Consider the following 18,032-nt stretch of genomic DNA (forward strand, 5'->3'; position numbering starts at 1 on the left):
GAATAAAGCGCTTTACTAGGCCTACAGGAAACCAACACGTATCTGAAATGTAATCAAACGTAAATAACGCACAAATTAGTGACCTATGGTTCCAGAGTAGCCTACACCCCTGAGTGGTTTGTCCTGGTGATTTTCCGTTTTTCGTTAGTGGCGTGCGCTATCAAAAGCTTCCATTTACTGCACCCTACTGCTGTGAGGTAGGGCTGTCAACAATATTGCAAAAGCTACCGGTACACTTTTCACAAAACTTATTGGAAAGGTGTAGCACAGGCTAAGGAAATCCCATACATGTTTGGAGCCGATCAGACTGAAAGGGAACATTTTCCATATTGTAGCCTATTCTCGCAATGATAGCGAAAGTGAAACGTTTTATTTTAAATGATGAATTTGTGCAAGCCTGTGTCATTTCTTTCACGTCTTTCAACATAAATAATGCATTCATATGCTAGTAGTAATGCCAGAAATTACCGTGTATAGGCCTCAAATGATTACGGAGCCCCCCTGGGGACAGGGTGGGCAATATTTTTAGACCGCACTTTTGCGTTCCCACGCAATACTTTTTGCGTTCCCTCGCAATACTTTTGCGTTCCCACACAATACTTTTGCGTTCCCTCACAATAGTTTTTGCGTTCCCATGCAATACTTTTGCGTTCCCTCGCAATAGTTTTTGCGTTCCCACGCAATACTTTTGCGTTCCCTCGCAATAGTTTTTGCGTTCCCTCGCAATAGTTTGGAGTGGTCTATTGCAGGGCTCTGTATTCCCAGTCTGGCGTAGGAGACACACAGGTCCATTGGTTCGCACATCATGGATAACCTCAACTTGATTAAGTTTTACTTTAACATGGGGCTCACATACAAAAATATGCTGGAGGCTTTGGCGGTGAGACACAATGTGGTTATGTGCTTGAAGACTCTGAAGCGTATTTTAAAGAAAAACGGTCTGTTTCGGCGGAGATATGATGCACTAGAAGATGCCGTGCGCTTTATCCGGGACGAACTCCGAGGCTCTGGAGGCCTGCATGGCTACAGAGTTATGCACGCCAGATGTGTCGAAAAGGGCATGTCCATCCGGAAGGAGGATGTTCGGATGATATTGTCGACACTGGATCCAGAGAGTACAGAACTCAGGAGACGCCGGAGACTGTCTCGAAGGGCTTACTTTGCCAAGGGACCAAATTTTATTTGGCATGTAGACTCCTACGACAAGTTGAAGCCCTTTGGTATCTGTATCAACGGGGCTATTGATGGGTTTTCTAGACGAATGCTATGGTTGAATGCGTACAACACTAGTAGTGACCCTAAGGTTGTTGGTGGGTACTACTTAGAGACGGCCCAGGAGCTTGGGGGATGTCCACGCATTGTCAGGACCGACATGGGGACAGAAAACAGCTCCATCCGTGATATGCAGCGCTACTTTCGCCGTAATGACACAGATGCTCATGGAGGTGAGCGAAGCTTCATATATGGGAAAAGCACAAGTAATCAAAGGATCGAGAGCTGGTGGGGCTTCCTTCGCAAACAGTGCGTGGACTTCTGGCTGGAACACTTTCACCGTTTAAAAGACGAGGGGGATTTCGTGGGCGATTTCCTGGACAAGAACCTAATGTTGTTTTGCTTTCTGGCCTTAATACAGGTAAGTTAAACGTTTTCTATTAACCTACTTTCATTTCAGCCATAGCCTGCCAGACAGAACCTTGCTTAACCTCGCTCACCTCCATTACATGAGCATCCGTGTGAAGTGTAACTTTCTTCTAAGACTCAGGTCACAGGTAAGTATACTTTGTAGGCTACTAATTTTTCAAGTAACAGGTACAGTAAACCAAGTGAATTCAGGTAAGTGAGCACATTTTCAGGTAACAGGTAAGGTCACAGGTAGGTATCAGGTAGGTGAACTCATTTTTTCAAGTAACAGGTACAGTAAACCAGGTGGATTCAGGTAAGTGAACACATTTTCAGGTAATAGGTAAGTGATTATATTTCTCTTTTGTTTTCTTTTTTTAAGTAACAAGTTCAGTAAACCAAGGGGATTTAGGTAAGTGAACAGAACACATTTTCAGGTAACAGGTAAGTGATTACATTTCTTTCTTTTCTTTTTAATTTTAGGGCAGCAATCCGCCCACACCCTTTACATTACAGGTCGAGAGTTGGCTTTGATCTGGAGATACGTCCAGACCTTGTCATGTAACCAGGCTGCTGTTGGTCTGTGGGTCGCAGGTGGTTGGCAGGTGCAGGGTGTGGGGGCTGTGTTGTTGTGCGTGTTGCATATCTGTATGCTGTGTGTCCCTTGTGTCTGGGGCGTCTCTGCTGTCACGGAGGTGCCAGCGGTTTCGCCGCAGAGTCTGTCTGTCTCCTGTCTGTTTTGTTACCGCTGCGGGTCTCCATGATCCATACTTAGTTGGGGTTTCAACTTGTCATATATCTATGTACATTACATTGTAATGGCTAGAGTAGCCTACAGACAGTGGTCTGAGGAAGTTTGGAAAATATTCAGTTGCTTAAAATGTGTTTGATCTATTTTTCCACCTCTGCAGGATGAACTGGACTGCACCAAAAATACCTGGAACAACCACCTGATTCGTCCTTCAAAGAATGTGCATGTTCCCCATGGTCGACCTGATGCTATGTACACCATTCCAGAGTTATATGGCACAGAGGACCATTTGTGCCCCGTGGAAGAGGAGGATCTGGCCAGGTGTGAGGAGTTTTGCACCCATCGCCGTGCCATTGCCTGTAACGATGATCTGTTCACCCTCTGTACCAGCATAATGGCAGAAAGAAACTTACAGGTTCCTGTGGATGCATACATGGCCATTGAGCTCTACCTTTCACTGAGATCAGAGCTCACCAGGTTCTTCAATCTTGATAGAGTTGCTTTTGGACATGACACATAGACTGCAGCTACTCCCAAAAAGATGTGGTCCCATATGTGCAAACACTACACTAACTTAACTACATTTCACAATACAACACAGTGTTCTGCATTGTTTATTTGCAGAGCTGCATGCACGTTGTCATGCAATCAGGAGGTATGCTGTACTTCATTTTTTCTAAAATTATTTTACATTTACATTACGTTTACATCTGTGTTTTTTTTTTTTTTCAAAACCATAATTTGGAACATTGTAGTGCTTGAAAAGGTGTGTTGTCAAGCAGTGCTCCCCTACAATACATACAAAATATTGCCTGGAATTAAAATGTATGTCTTGGCATAACATTTGTCATTTGTTTTTTCAACAACCTTTGTTGCAATGCACAATTTGATTTTACTATACAAATCCATGACAGCCCTCTACTGTACATCTATGAAGGAATACAGAATGAATGTGCATACTGCAGCAAAAGTGAAAAATGTTCCCAGTTTATTGAACTGATCAATGCACATGGAACAAAGTGCAAACAGCATTATAAAACCAGCCCTTCAGTAAAAGTTAATACTTGCTAGGACACAACAGATCTCATTCAAGTAGTTAAAACTGTTGGAGTTAACTCATTAACATCTTAATGCATGAGCCTTAATGCAAGAGTCATCACGCAATGCAGAAACAGGAAATAATATTTTCTGAACAGTATGACATTCCTCAGTGGGGAAAAAAACAAACCAACAAGCACACAAGTCCCTGTCATTAACAAACTGCATGGTAAGCTTACATCAGTCTCTAGAAAATGTAAAAAAATACAGGATATAACCTATGAACAAAACACAATTTATCAAATCATACCTAGATGTAATCCATTACCCAAACAGAGCTGGCAAGTATGTTATTAAAATCACAGCGCAGCTCTGGATAGTTGTGGTAACCTACAGGTAGTTTTAAAATGCAGCCACATGTGTGGGATTGAGGTCGTCTTTGAAATTCTGAGGTCTCAATGAACTCAACAGTGATTTTTTTCCCAATCAAATTGGATCCAGTGCAGAAGCGGAGGAAAAGCTGAAGGTTGTGCGTATCCATATCTCCTATGTATCTCTTCAGGTATCTGGCAACTGTTGTTTGTAGAGGAGACATATTGTGCGGGAACATCAGAAGCTCCTTCACAGCTTTGGCAGTAGGTATTTTCTGACATAAAACACCATGCAGAACATCAGGTGGCATAGATGTTGCAAAGTGTTGCAAAATCGGACGCCAACTCTCTATGATAAACAATGGTGCCTGAAGGAGAGCCTTGTGTCCCAATTGTGACAGCAGTGGTATGAGATTCTCTTCATTTGGCATTTGCAGGCAATCATGTATCTCAAGAGCATCAAATAGATCATCCTTCTCCACAGAGTTAAAATCTTCCAAAGCCTTAAGAAGAACTTGTCTTTCGTTATCTGAGACATACTGTAAGAACGAGTCCTTCAAGCTGCTGGTGTTTGTACCATATAAAGCCATTTCAAGAAATGGAGGTGCCAGTTTAACTGGAAAGTAGCGTGCAAATTTCCAACCAACTACTAAAATTCTGGCAACTGCCTGCCATTCCTCAAACTGGTAATCGTGCCTAATAAATGGGACTTTAACGTCCCCTCCCAAGGTGCACCTCTCATAAAAATCTGTCCAAAACTCTGTTAGGCAATCTCTTGTAACACCACTACCCTCTCCTTCCTCCAGTGCTCCATTTGGAAGGCGCATCTTGATGGAGACATCCATATTTAAAATATCTGGGTTTTTGAAGGCTTGAATCAGATCACTGAGACAATGTCCTCTTCTAATAGTTAGTGTAATTGGTTCATCTGTTGTTTGCCCATCCAGTGTATCTGGAACATCTAGATAGATGGATAGTGATGTGGATAGAGGGAGAGAGAGAGATAAAGAGAGATAATCTTTATTGTCCACACTCATTACTCAAAAGATCACACACACACACACACACCCCACCCACATGCACATAGCAACCACCAACTTTTTATTTAAGCTACCCTTTTGCACAGCACGTACAGCTATTGGCACCCTTGGAGTGGACCATGAAGTGGAACTTAAAAAATAAACGTTTATGAATATTGTCAAATGATAATCCAGAATAATCAAGCTGTTGTTCACCTGGTATCGATGGTGGATGAATAATCTCTGGAGTGAATTGAGCATTCCCGAATCCATGCAACACCTGGTTGCCTTCATCAGCGGTGGGTGGTTGAATGTTTGAAATTGCTGCACTCTCCTGCAAAAGGAACATTTTTATAACACAGAAATATTAATTACTTAACTACATAACAAAACAATATACTTTCCCATTTTAATGACTTTGATGAGTAAGAATTACACTCCAGACTTACCAATAAGGGTACAGGTGTCTGTTGAGAGTTGCCTAATCTGTGCATGTCCTGGTCAATCCTTGAGTTTGGCTGTGGATCATCCAAACTTGGTTGTGTGTTGCTCTGATCAGCTGAGTGTGGCTGAGTATTTGACATCACTGCAATCTCCTACAAGAGAAACATTTTCATAAGTTGGAAAGGTTAATTACTGAACCACATACATCAACAGCTTACTAGTCATTATTACACGCCTCTTCATAATGCTGCAGAATGCTCCATTCACTGGAATGGGCCTTCCCAACATTCGGCGGTCTGCTAATTCTGAATAACAGACCGTTGCTAAGTATAACAGACCGCTGTCAAGGAAAATGGGCTTTGTGCTTCTATTTCACGTCTTTCATATTACTGCGCAAGTAGTCCGGCCACTTATTACTTTATAATACTCTGTTGCTAAGCTACGCGAGTTGACCTGCAGATACTTTGTAACGGACAAACTTCCAAAACATCCGGCACAATGGATGAGTTTAATATTAGTTTTAATATTCTTGGAGATTACCCAGATTTCGATTCTTGGATGAAGGCTGAGTTGTCTTTCACAAGAAAAGAAAAAGAAAAGAAAACGACACAGAGGAAGGCAAAGAAGCGAAACGGCACAAACATCTGGACGACAGAGACATAGACAGAATTGAAGAGAACCGACATGAAATCAATACAAAACGGACCACGGTATGGGCCATGTCAATTTGCAATGGAAATTACATTACATTACATTACATTTGGCTGACGCATTTTTAGCCAAAGCGACTAACAACATGGTAAACAGTTTAAGTTTTAGAGCAATTCTCAACAATATTAGGACAATTTAAAAAACATTAGAGTACAGTAAGAATAAGTGCATCAGTGAGTGCTGTTTTTAACAGTTACGTGTCAGTTTAAGACGGCTGGTGAGTGCTAGGATCGATCAGCAAGACTTGTTGTAAGTGTTGCTATGAGAGGAGATGTTCTCTAAAGAGCTGGGTCTTCAGGAGTTTTTTGAAAATGGAGAGGGATGTCCCTGCCCTTGTAGGAACTGGCAGTGTGTTCCACCAGCGAGGAACAACAGATGAGAAAAGTTTGGATTGGCCTGAGCCAATTTAATTAGAAATGCTAATGACCTGGTACTGAGTAGAGTACAGTAGGTACTCTGTATGGAAAAGTGCCACTAAAACAGCTCAGAACTTACCCGCATGACTGGAAGCGTTTCATCAGCATCATTGGAAATCTCTTGTCCTCTCCATTCACTTTGCAAGACGAAAACTTCATTTTCATTGGGGTCCAGTAACATTGCAGGGACTTCAAAGCTGTAGGAAATGTTATGGACCTGGTAGGAGGGCATGGCTGGTAGTCCTTCTGTGTCAGCAATGGAATGGACTGGACTTGCATCATGATGAAGTTGCACTGGACTTGAGAAACGTAGGCTTACATCTGGTGTGGAGGACTGTGGAGAGCTTTCAGCTTCATCTTCTTTATCTGCCTCAGGATCATGCATAGGATTTGGACCTTTGACCTGAAATGACCGCAACTTTGGTTTATTTTCTAGTTTTGGTTTATATTACCATTGCCACAATGTGATACAATATTCTAATAAAGGCTGCATGAATATTTCCCATTGCTAAGAAATCTAAAGAAGTATCACAGTACACATTATTTATTTGTGTCCGAAATGTTTACAAACGGCTGATTAACATAAATCATTAAAAAAACGGATTTATTAATACATACCTGTTCATGGTTCTCAGTGGCTGAAGTGTCAGACTCTGTGATTGAATGTACAAATGGTCTTGTACACAGGTAAAGTCTAACCATTTTCAGCTTTGACTGCTCATAAAGGTCTGCGATAGTACTAGTTGTGGCCACAGGCTGTTTCTTGAAATCACATATCTCATATGTAAAGTCCTCAATAGGTCCTTTAGGTGACTTGCCCTCTGGGAAGAACAGATTCTTTGCCATCACCATCATCTGTTTCACTGAGGTACTTTTCTCCAGCACCAGATGCCTTGTTCCTCCACCATTCTTAGACCTCACTTGATGAAAGCAATGATTCTGATAATGTAGCCAACCTACTTCAATCCTCCGTTTGCTTCTTATGGCATTTGTGTTCTTGTGTCTTGCCATCAGGTCATCCTTTGGCTCTGAGGAAGATTTGGCAGCAGATCCTTTTCTTTTACAAATCCTTCCCTCTGCAATCTTTTGACGGAGCCTTTGAATGCTTGTGGTTGTAGGCCCATCAGTTTCCTTTATGCGACAAAATGACCGGACCGCCAGGCGGCTGCCATAAGAGGGGATGTATTTGGCCATCTCTTCATCGGTCATAACATTTAAGACAGCTCTGTCAATCTGCAATAACAAACAAAGTTATTGTTTAGCACCCACACTCACCCACCCACCCACACCACGCGCAGACATACAAAATGTGTTAGCCTAATCATTTTCAGAAAAGGCAGTGTAGAAGATTTGGGTGGTCTAGATTAATCTAGGCACAGTTGCAATGTAAATTTTTTTGACATGGTTAATACAAACTCCTACTAATTTCAGTGTGTATTCAACATGCTGTAGACAACAAGTTATTACTCCAGTTAAGATCTGTGAAATTATCAACATAATCTACATACTTCGTCCATTTTCATTCTCTGCAGGTTGTCCTCACTGACATTCCTTGATATTAGGAAAGACTCAAGATCCTGGTCCATGTCTAGACAAGATGAAACACAGAATAAAATACGTTAACTTACAGCTATGGCTCTAAAATGGTTGACAAGAATCTCTGACAAATTCTGTTTGACGCTATTAACATGGGAATGTGTTACACACATAGACGCTTTGTTTTGAACAGTCAAGTTGCGTCCCACAACCATGATTAGCTAACAAAATTCCCGTCTGGTACGTTCAGGTGCTGTCATATGTTGAACTGTAGCCTACGATACGATACTAGCTTTGTGATGTTAGGGTTAGCAATTAGCTATTATGCTAGCGGAGCTGTTACAGTACCTGAGCTTAAGTAGCCAGTCGACGGTATAAACACGAAAAAGTAAAAGAAAACATGAACGTACATAAGGCACACTGAAGTTGCTACTTACCATCACTGTTGTATAATAAATTAGCTATATTTCATACAATTCTTACAGCTGTGCAAGCTGTGGCAATTTAGCTACTCCCTCACCTCACAGGAAGATCCCTTTATCTTGTGAATCCTGTTGCCGTCTGCTGAGTGTGTGTGTAGGCTACATTCGGTCTCCCCCCCCCCCCCCCCACCAGATTCCACTCACTATGATATTAGGTTAGTCTACTCATGTGACTGCAGCTGATACAAACCACTAGTGCACAGCAGTACCAACTAAAACTTTAACTTTTAATCTGTAGATAGTGCAGGCACTGAAGCACCTACTTTACATTGTTAGTGGCTTGGTGGTGCTCGCGGCTCAGGGAGGAACGTTCAAGCAGTTCATGCAGTTGTTTAACATAACCAAATCGGCAACGCACACTAAACTTAGTCAAAACGATTTAACTGAAACATCCAAACTTACCTGTTTGTGAGAGCCAGCCTGGACCAGTAGCCTAGCCAAGCCTATGACAGCGCGCCTCTTACGTGAATGGGATCTGCGTACAGAGCCCCCAACATACCAGAGGAAGAAAACGGTTTTCTTAACACCAAAACTATTGCGAGGGAACGCAAAAGTATTGCGTGGGAACGCAAAAACTATTGCGAGGGAACGCAAAAACTATTGTGAGGGAACGCAAAAGTATTGTGTGGGAACGCAAAAGTATTGCGAGGGAACGCAAAAAGTATTGCGTGGGAACGCAAAAGTGCGGTCTAAAAATATTGCCCACCCTGTCCCCAGGGGGGCTCCGTAAATGATTGTTGCATCTTGCATATTATTTAGATTCGCACTCAATCGCGCATCCATGCAGGCAAAACGTGATCAAATGTGGCGATGTTTACAATACGTGATAGCCTACAGTTAATGTGAATCGCGGACAATAACCAAAGAAAGGAATTTGCACCTCCATTCACCAATTAAAGGCTGTAGTAGGCCTAGTGTTTCTACATGTTGGCACAAAATGTCATTTATGTCAGAAGCCAGTCTCCCAGCTAACAATTTATGGTTTCCAAAACGTTCTGGGAACCATAGTTTTTGGTTTCGGAAACGTTAGTTTTTGGTTCCCAAACGTTACCCTAAGGTTAGTTTTTGAGCAAGTTTTGGTTCCCATGGAAAGTTTGCTGAACGTTCCGGAAACGTTAGTTCTTGGTTATATAAAACGTTCCCTGAACGTTCCCCTAACGTTATCTAAAGGTTGCAAACTTTAGAGAACCTTCCCCTAACGTTCCCCAACCGTTGCAAACTTTAAAAAACCTTCCCCTAACGTTCCCTAACCGTTGCAAACTTTAAAAAACCTTCCCCCAACGTTCCCTAACTGTTCCCATAACGTTCCCTAACATTTAGGGAACGTTCCCTTCCCTAAATATTGCAACCTTTAGGGAACCCTCCCCTAACATTGCAACCTTTGCATACCAATTACTTTAAACAGCACGAGCAGGAATGCATTATTATATATTAGCAGGAAAGAATGAACAGGCAAAATCGATGGAACTTATAACTTTAATATAAAATTATCAAAAGACAAAAAAAAAACAATTTTAAAAGGCCTCACTGTATATATATAAAAATTAGACTTAGTGTTAGCTAAGTATATTAACATAAGGCATTTGACTTTGGTAGGTGCTACATTCAACAAATAGACACACTGTACAATAGACAACAATATACATTGTGGCAGATACCAACACAATATACAAAGACATAATACCAATACAAGTACACATGGAGTGGGCTGTTGAGTGCAAAGTAATAGTGCAAATGTAGAGTGCAAGACGTATATTGGAATGATAAAGTAAGTACTTATCCACAGAGTGATAACAGTGCGAAAGAAGCTGCTCCTGTGTGTGGTTGTTTTTGTGTGTAAAAATTACAATTGCTGTAATACAAAAAAATACTATAGCTTTAATTAAAGAAAAATACAAAAGGTTTAATACAACAAAAAAAAATACAAAAGCTTTAAAAAAAAAATAAAAAAAATAGAGCTCCAGTCCTTCAAGTCCGAGTCGAGTCTCAACAAGATCAGTCCTCAGCTTGCCTAAAAAGAAAAAAAAAAAGTTTGATGTCATACTAAGAATGAACATGTTGAAAAAAACAAGACAAAGTGCCTTACTAACAACCCTTTTTTTTCTGATCACAAAAAAAGTAGTTTTCCCATTACTTTGATTGTTATGAACAAATTTCAATTTACCGTCTGTGTGGGGCAAACTTCAGTGCTAGCCCAATCAGGTCCTCCGCCTCTGCAGCATTTAGCGCAGGGAAGTTTTTCTGGGCCGCAGCTATAGTAGAAATCAACAAATGAGAAAAGTTAAGTCAAATTAAAACTTCTTATCAGCCAAGTTAAGCATAATACTGATGTGAACAATAAAATAACACCTGCCTGTTAAAACCCTGCAGAGGGTTAGGTCCTGAAAGGATTTCTTGGCCTTCCTGCCCCGCAGGCTGTACTCTTTTAGAACGTTGTTGGTTGCCACCCGCCGTAGCATACGACGGATGGCAGCACCTGGAGTCAACCCTCCAAGGGACGCCAAGAAAAGTAGCTGTAAAACACAGAAATACAAATTATATAGAACAACACATAGAAAGTGGAGAGCTTATACAATCTCATATTGTAAGTCAGTTCAGTTATAATGATTTGAATTTATGCAATTACATAGTGTTTATCTTAAGGGCAGGACTATGGCCATTTAATTACCATTTTGTTCCTCCTCTCCTGGTTACCAAGACTCTGGTCCAAGTCTTGCAGCTCGGTGACTGTCGAGCAGGGGGACAGCAAAAGGTCTTCAACCGGAGCAGAGGGAAGTGACTGTGAGCCCCTTAAGAGGCTGAGCACCTCCTCGATCTTGCCCTCAATCAAGTCGATTCGCTGTGCCATGCGGACCATGGATGTCCTCACAGCTATGGAAAAGTTGATAGTGTTAGTTGTTATACATTATAAAATTACATATGTAAACAAATTAAGCGAGTCTTCTTACCTCTCATTTCCATCTCGATGGCTGAGTCACCTCCCTCTGTGCGAGGAGTCACCTCCCTCTGTGCGACGTGTTCTGCTATTTACAACCAAAAAAGTTAAGTTACACTCAAATCCCTTGTCATGAAATTGCATTTAATTGGAAATGGAAAATTCAAAGCCGCTGTACCTTCAACTGGCACCCAAGATGAAGAAGGGCGAGTCAAAGTTGACCCATCCAGCACTGGGCGACCGACTGGGCGAGGAGTCACCTCCCTCTGTGTGACGAGTTCTGCTATTTACAACCAAAAAAGTTAAGTTACACTCAAATCCCTTGTCATGAAATTGCATTTAATTGGAAATGGAAAATTCAAAGCCGCTGTACCTTCAACTGGCACCCAAGTCCTGGAGGGAGGGCATTTTGTTCCTCCTCTCCTGCAGCTCAGTGACTGTCGAGCAGGACGACAGCAATATGTCATCGACTGGAGCAGAGGGAGGTGACTGGGAGCTCCTTAAGAGCATGAGCAGCTCATCCATCTTCTCCTCAAATGCGTCCATTCGCTGTGCCATGCGGTAATGGTTGTCCTTATTGCTATGGAAAATGGATGGTGTTAGTTTTAGTTGTTAAATACATTATATACCTGCATATGTGAACAAATTAAGTGAGTGTTCTTACCTCTTATTTCCGTCTCCATGGCCAAGCCACCTCCCTCTGTGTGATGAGTCACTTGTGCTGTTTACAACAACAAAAAAAGTTACTTACTCTCAAGTTCCTTGTCATGAAATTGTATTTACTTGGAAATGGAAAATTCAAAGACACTGTACCTTCAACTGGGTCCCAAGATGAAGTGGCAGGCGTTATAATAGACCCATCCAGCTCTGGGCAATGAGCTGGTTGCCTGTGTGGTGTTGACTCATCTAAAAAGAAAGTAAATATGAATATTGGTCAGTTAATTTATGGTAGGTTTCTTGCACATGACATTTGCAAAAGATAAACCTATGCTGTTACATTAAACAATCGCTAAAAAGAAAAACTCGCATGCAGGTGGTGGAGGCAGTGACATCTGCTGACCTAATAAAAGGCAGGAAGAGACAAATACATCAGAACAGTAACATGATATGCACTAGGTTAATAAACATGAATGTCAGTAGTTCCATGGTAGGAAATATGACTCAACTGGTTTTCTTAAATAATACATGTATAAATGTTAACTTACAGACAGGGTTTCCAGGCACACGCACCATCCTGGAATGCTTTCTTGCTTGCGGAACGGATTCATCTGAAATAAAAGACCATACAATCTGCACTGATTGCAAAAAGAATATTTTAATTGTGCAAATAATGTAGTCTGTATTTAAGAGGTCTTACCATCACGTGACCATGCACTGCCTTTTGTGGACACTCGCATCTTCTTCCGCCTCAATGCTAGAAGTGTCCATCAGCCGCTGACATTTTTCCATAGCTTTGGTGTATGAATCTACGTTAAGACAACAACGTTTTTGTGAGCCAGTAGTAGAGCAAAGCCGTATTTTCATATAGAGAAAACTATTATTGATAGTATTGCAGCAATCAGTCATCTGTACACAACCAGATTTTCTTGACTGGATATTTGGCCCAGCTTTTGACTTGATTTTTGTATTGTAGCCCAGAGAATTTCTAATGGGGAGACACAGCATCCATAGAAATGCATGGGCTTAGTTTGTAAAGCCAGTATGGCAGCTGTGTATAGCCTACTACACACATTCCGCCCCTTCCTGTATGCTTCCCAACAGACCTCTGAAGTTCGCCTACAAAAAGGAACCAAAACTGCCATCTTTGCCTATAAGGAGATCAGGGTGTTAATTTAACCTAACTACCTATGACAAGTTACATTGCAAGTTAGGTCTGGGGTAGCAAAAATCTAAGTTGCTGTCTTAACGTAGGCCTGTTGAAGATCACAGTTAGCCTACCACTCGAAGGCAGAGGACAAACGTGTGTTGAGCAAAATGTCTGCATTTCAGACTTCTTCGTCCCCGGGAGAGTGCAATAATTCTCTCCCCATGTTATTTTCCCATAGCAAAAATTGCAAGATAGGCTACTCAGCTTTTTGAAGGCAAAATTCAGAGATCTATTCACTTGAATCGTCTATCCGATCAACTGTGTTACAAAATGGCCGCCGACAGTGTAGACTATACATCAGAGCCCTTCTAAGGATTATTAGACATTCTCTGACATTATCTATAGCCATCTCTATGGCTCTAGTGTAGCCTACATATGCAGGACTGTTCAGTAGGTTATACCAACTTAAAAAGCATCACCATCTTAGTATACCAACTTAAAATAGACTAGGATACATTTGGGGTTGATCACAGTATAGCCTACCCACTACAGCTAACTAGCCTACATCACAGTAGCCTAGATCCAGCTACATACAGTAGGCCTATATCCACTAGCCTACACCACTGCTGCCGAGTGACTTGCCTAAAAGGACTGACTGTACACTAAAACTAATTAAAATAAACGGTAGCCTAGTGCTATTATTTGTAACATCAACGTGAGCAGGTTAACACGATGACACAAAACATACAATGCTGCAAAACATAACACGTTGAGAACAGCTCAAACAAAGACGAACGAGCAATGTGCTCTGGTAAATTACAAACTTGGCAGAATCGGAATATAACAAAGCCCTACAAGTGAAAGGACTTAAGGTTAAACCTCAAACTCTTGCATTACAACCACTAGGCCTACATCATGAAACTGTAACATAATTCACTTACTTTCGTGAGATCGAATTCAAGACGAGTGTAATCCATTCCAAGACTTCTTCCAGCGGCGTTCAAGAATCACGGAATTCAAACAGAGCCCGTTAACGGAAGTCAGGACAAGACTTCAATCGATCACCTGAAAGCAGAGGCGCTGTCTTCCCCCTACTGGCGTGGGGGTAGGCCTACGTGTAAGGGAGAGCCTGTCTGATTGAACTGAAGTGAATTGTGAAATGAAAGAAGTGAATTTTCTTAGTTGTGAAAAGTGTTCTATTGATAGATTTTTGTTTAAAGTTCACCTAATACGTAAAAAAAGCACAAAAGTATATATTTTTTATTTAGTAAAATTTATATTAGCCTAAAATAAATATTATCTTGATATGATGTTTACCTTACTTAGATTTTATAAGACCAATCATTTGAGTGGATCTAAATCAAGTGACTGCAAACATTTTGTATGTTACTTCAAAAACTGAAATGGAGCTTGTGTTAGTATCGACTATAGCTGTTATTGTCTCCAGTTTCTAAAGCTGATAGAGGCGCAATCAATCACACAATGCCAACACATTTAACACGGCATGGAATTGGAATGAATAGAGACGCATTACCATTGACGTCATTGCCACCTAATCAGAAGCCTCGAATGCAAATAATGTAAAATGTGTGAATATAAAATGGTAATGGTAGGCTACAGGAACAAATGAAACATGTTCTGAATGTATTCTAGTGATAGCAGAAAACTATTATAAAAATATTTTATATTTTATTTACCGAAGTATTATTGTTTGTTTAATCCAACGTGAAACTGCAATCGGTTCTGAATGCAGACCAGGCGTCTTCCCCCTACTGGCGTGGGGGTGCACTCAGAACAACCAAAAACAACCAATAACAACTAAACGGGAACGTTGTGTGAAGGTACTGTGCAACCACAGGAGAACGTTTTGGTTGGTTGGTTCCCTTAACGTTTAGGAACGTTAAGAAACCCTTAGGTAACGTTCCCTAACCGTTAGTTTTTGGTTTGGTTCGAACTACCCTTTAGGGAACCATACACTAACGTTCCCGAACGTTCCCTTAACGTTTTGTGTTAGTGGGGCTATAATGCATACAGGGGTAACATGAGGTGAGTCAGACAGAAGAGGGGCCTGACTTAGTAGCCTATTCCTGAATCTTGTCCCTTTCAAACTACGTTAAAATTGTGTGATTAGCCGCCAGCATAATACAATCTAAATTAAAAGACAAAATCTTATTAGGCTCTAAACCTATGAGTCTAATCCTTAATTTAAAAAAATCTTCAGGTTTAAGTAATAAGTCAAAGAACCACATTCTGTGTAATATAGAGGTTATCATAAGATACTCTAGTTTGTAATTTCTTTTAAAGTATACATTTTGAACACAAATGGGATGGACCAGTGAAGTTGCTTCTTCTCCACCCTTCTCTTTTCACAAAACTCACGGGGGGGGGGTTTGGAATAACCTAATTAACTGACCTAACTAACGACTTGTTTGTGATTTTTAATAATATTTTTGCATGGTAGGAAATGTATTGAAATTCTGTTTGGGGGTCCCTCAGACCCCACCACAGATTTGGTCCCCCCCCAATGTTGACATCATGACTACGGCCTTGCTATGTTGTGATAAGATCTTAGCAGAGTTAACTTCAATGCAGCAGTTTTGAACAAATTTGTGCAGCATGGTCACGATGCTAAGCGGATTTAATAGCAATTTTGCCAGACGTCTTCTATGCAATGCTTCTATGTGGCAACAACGATCCTTCAAAAATCTTGAATATTTTGTTAAATGCATATACAGAGGAGGGGCAGCGGGCTACGAGAGAGAGCGGGGCGGGACAAGGAAAGGCTGCGTGCGTAAAAAGCGCAGCTCAATGGCAATGCAAGGCCAAAGTGATAATCATTCCTGCTTCAAACCCCAGATTGCTGCTAAAAAGGTGCAGTCTACAATCATTGTGGATATATGAAGAGGCTTGGGTATTATGAACCATTTTGAGACCTGTGGTGGTAAATAGAGATGTTTCCAGTGATTGTTTAAAAAGGGTATGGATAATTTTGAAAACGCATTTTTCATAAAAATGTTAAAAAAGATAAAAACACTTTTTTTATTCCATGATTTTACCACATTGTCTTGCAACCTTTTGGCATGTGCAAGTGTAATTTTAAGTAAGAACAAACATATTGGTAAAGAGAAAATCAATATTTGCCAGGGGTATGAATAATTTTGTTCTTAACTATATCTAAAAAAGTCTAAAAAGTGAACGTCTTGTCAAATTAAAAGATAGCTAGGCTATCATAAAAAAAGTTGCATTGTTTGCATTATAAAATGTAATCAGGTAATCCCCAACAATGTAACTGTAATCTGATTACACAATTTTGTATTGTAATCTGGGCTGATTATAGTTACTTGATTTTTGTAATCTGATTACGTAATCTAGATTACATGTAATCTGTTACTACCCAACCCTGCCAATTTCACACCAATGAATCTTGTTTAATTCACAGCAGTTAAATTGACTGTTTTGTTTTACAAGGCTGTATGCATTAGCTCACAGTCTTCTCCAACCTGTCCTGCCCAGTAATGACCAGTAAGTAGCTGTATGCTCCCTGAATCCCATTCATTTCTTCCCTGTGTCCCAGTAAAGGGCTTCCTGTTCTAAAGGCAGCTTTGCTGTGCACAGAGGACAGACTGTAACCTAGGGGAGGCTGGTGCAAAGTGACATGCCATTACCAGACGTGGTGTAACCCAAGAGACCATTCTCCACAGAGCACGTGGCCTCCTTTCACAGCCGAGGAAGAACAGAGCAGTGGAATCAAACCAAGGAAGAAACTTGCTCTCCGAGGAAGGACAGAGCAGTGAAATCAAACCAAGGAAGAAACTTGTTCTCCTTCTATACATAAATAATTTTTAATATAATCTGTACAAACACAACAAAGACCTTGTTGCAATAGGATGTTTTACACATCTTACACAGTGCGTATGGTTTTCTCTTGTCTCGAAAAATAAGGTTCCTTCTGTGTAATTTAGTCATTTATGAATATGTATGATATATGTATGTATGATATATGTATGTCATTGTGCAGCCTATGCCACCCTTTGAGTTTCTGAATATTTCAGATGGTCTCTTTTAAAATTAACATAAAAATGTACATCCACTGTACATCCGTGTGTGTGTGTGTCTGTGTGTGTGTGTGGTTGTGAAGGAAGGTACATTTTCTTTTCAAATTACACTTATTTCTGTAGGTAAGGCCAATACATTTGTTGAGGTTATACAAACAACTATCATTATTTTCTGCTTTCTGTGACTGCACTTGGCTTTGCACAAAAGGACTCTGACTACCCCATCGTGCCTGACAGAACTCTGCAGATCTGCTGATCACCAGCAGGAAGGAAATTGATCTAGATCATGCTCATGTTTACAGCTACGCTGATTTATTAAAATAGAGAATGAAGCATATTGGACCCGAATAACTGCAGGCAATAATGAGGATACAGGTTCACAGTTAGCACCAGGCTATCAGGCAGACACAGATGCAGTTGCTGGGGGTGAAGATTTTGCTGATGTGAGTCAAGAACTTAAAAAGTCTAATGCAATGATTCTGTGGAGAGTTGCTGATGTTGTCAAGTGGTGGATTTCTCAGTTGGAATACAGTTGCCTTAGGCTCTTTGTCAGTCAATGTAGTGATGAATTGCTGAAAAATGTCAAATATTAATGAACATTCCTCTTCATTTCCTCATGAAGAAAGGTACACCATAGTTCTTCTAGCCTTATACTTTAAAGCAAGACTATCTGCTAAAAGAACAATTGAGGAATGAGAACACACCAGATTTTACAACTAGCAAGCTACACTGTGCTGTGCTTTGGTACAGAACATCCAATGAAAATGTAAGAAAAGCACATCACCACCTGTCAAATACACCAATTATCATGCTAGCAAGCATTTTTAACAACCCCAGCTGTTGTCAT

General features: G+C 40.7%; 3 protein-coding genes across 7 annotated transcripts; 1 reads left to right on the forward strand and 2 right to left on the reverse strand.

Moving 5' to 3' along the window:
• Positions 1–497: 497 nt before the first annotated feature.
• On the forward strand, positions 498–3,188 carry LOC143126175 (uncharacterized). Its single transcript, XM_076288089.1, has 2 exons — positions 498–1,633; positions 2,532–3,188. Exons 1-2 carry the CDS (start codon positions 806–808, stop codon positions 2,889–2,891), a joined length of 1,188 nt encoding a protein of 395 aa, XP_076144204.1. The 5' UTR covers positions 498–805; the 3' UTR covers positions 2,892–3,188.
• A 3,240-nt stretch (positions 3,189–6,428) lies between these two features.
• On the reverse strand, positions 6,429–7,956 carry LOC143126048 (uncharacterized). Its single transcript, XM_076287971.1, has 3 exons — positions 7,879–7,956; positions 6,989–7,603; positions 6,429–6,773 (listed from the first exon to the last, which is right to left on the reverse strand). Exons 1-3 carry the CDS (start codon positions 7,954–7,956, stop codon positions 6,429–6,431), a joined length of 1,038 nt encoding a protein of 345 aa, XP_076144086.1.
• A 1,968-nt stretch (positions 7,957–9,924) lies between these two features.
• LOC143125502 (uncharacterized) lies at positions 9,925–14,279 on the reverse strand. Of its 5 annotated transcripts, none has more exons than XM_076287011.1 (12): positions 14,072–14,277; positions 12,681–12,789; positions 12,529–12,591; positions 12,137–12,229; positions 11,988–12,044; positions 11,697–11,903; positions 11,502–11,603; positions 11,337–11,411; positions 11,057–11,259; positions 10,742–10,901; positions 10,553–10,640; positions 9,925–10,399 (listed from the first exon to the last, which is right to left on the reverse strand). In XM_076287011.1, exons 6-12 carry the CDS (start codon positions 11,788–11,790, stop codon positions 10,384–10,386), a joined length of 738 nt encoding a protein of 245 aa, XP_076143126.1. In that variant the 5' UTR covers positions 11,791–11,903; positions 11,988–12,044; positions 12,137–12,229; positions 12,529–12,591; positions 12,681–12,789; positions 14,072–14,277; the 3' UTR covers positions 9,925–10,383. The 5 variants fall into 5 exon arrangements, with proteins under 5 accessions (XP_076143126.1, XP_076143125.1, XP_076143124.1 ...); XM_076287010.1 differs by having other exon boundaries at positions 11,337–11,408; positions 11,502–11,606; positions 14,072–14,276; XM_076287009.1 differs by having other exon boundaries at positions 11,502–11,606; positions 14,072–14,274.
• Positions 14,280–18,032: the final 3,753 nt, after the last annotated feature.

Source organism: Alosa pseudoharengus, unplaced genomic scaffold, assembly GCF_046254945.1.
Source record: "Alosa pseudoharengus isolate Yale_2024_CS ecotype anadromous, Long Island Sound unplaced genomic scaffold, YU_APseudo_1.1 YU_APseudo_1.1_scf_16, whole genome shotgun sequence".
NCBI classification, from domain to species: domain Eukaryota; kingdom Metazoa; phylum Chordata; class Actinopteri; order Clupeiformes; family Clupeidae; genus Alosa; species Alosa pseudoharengus.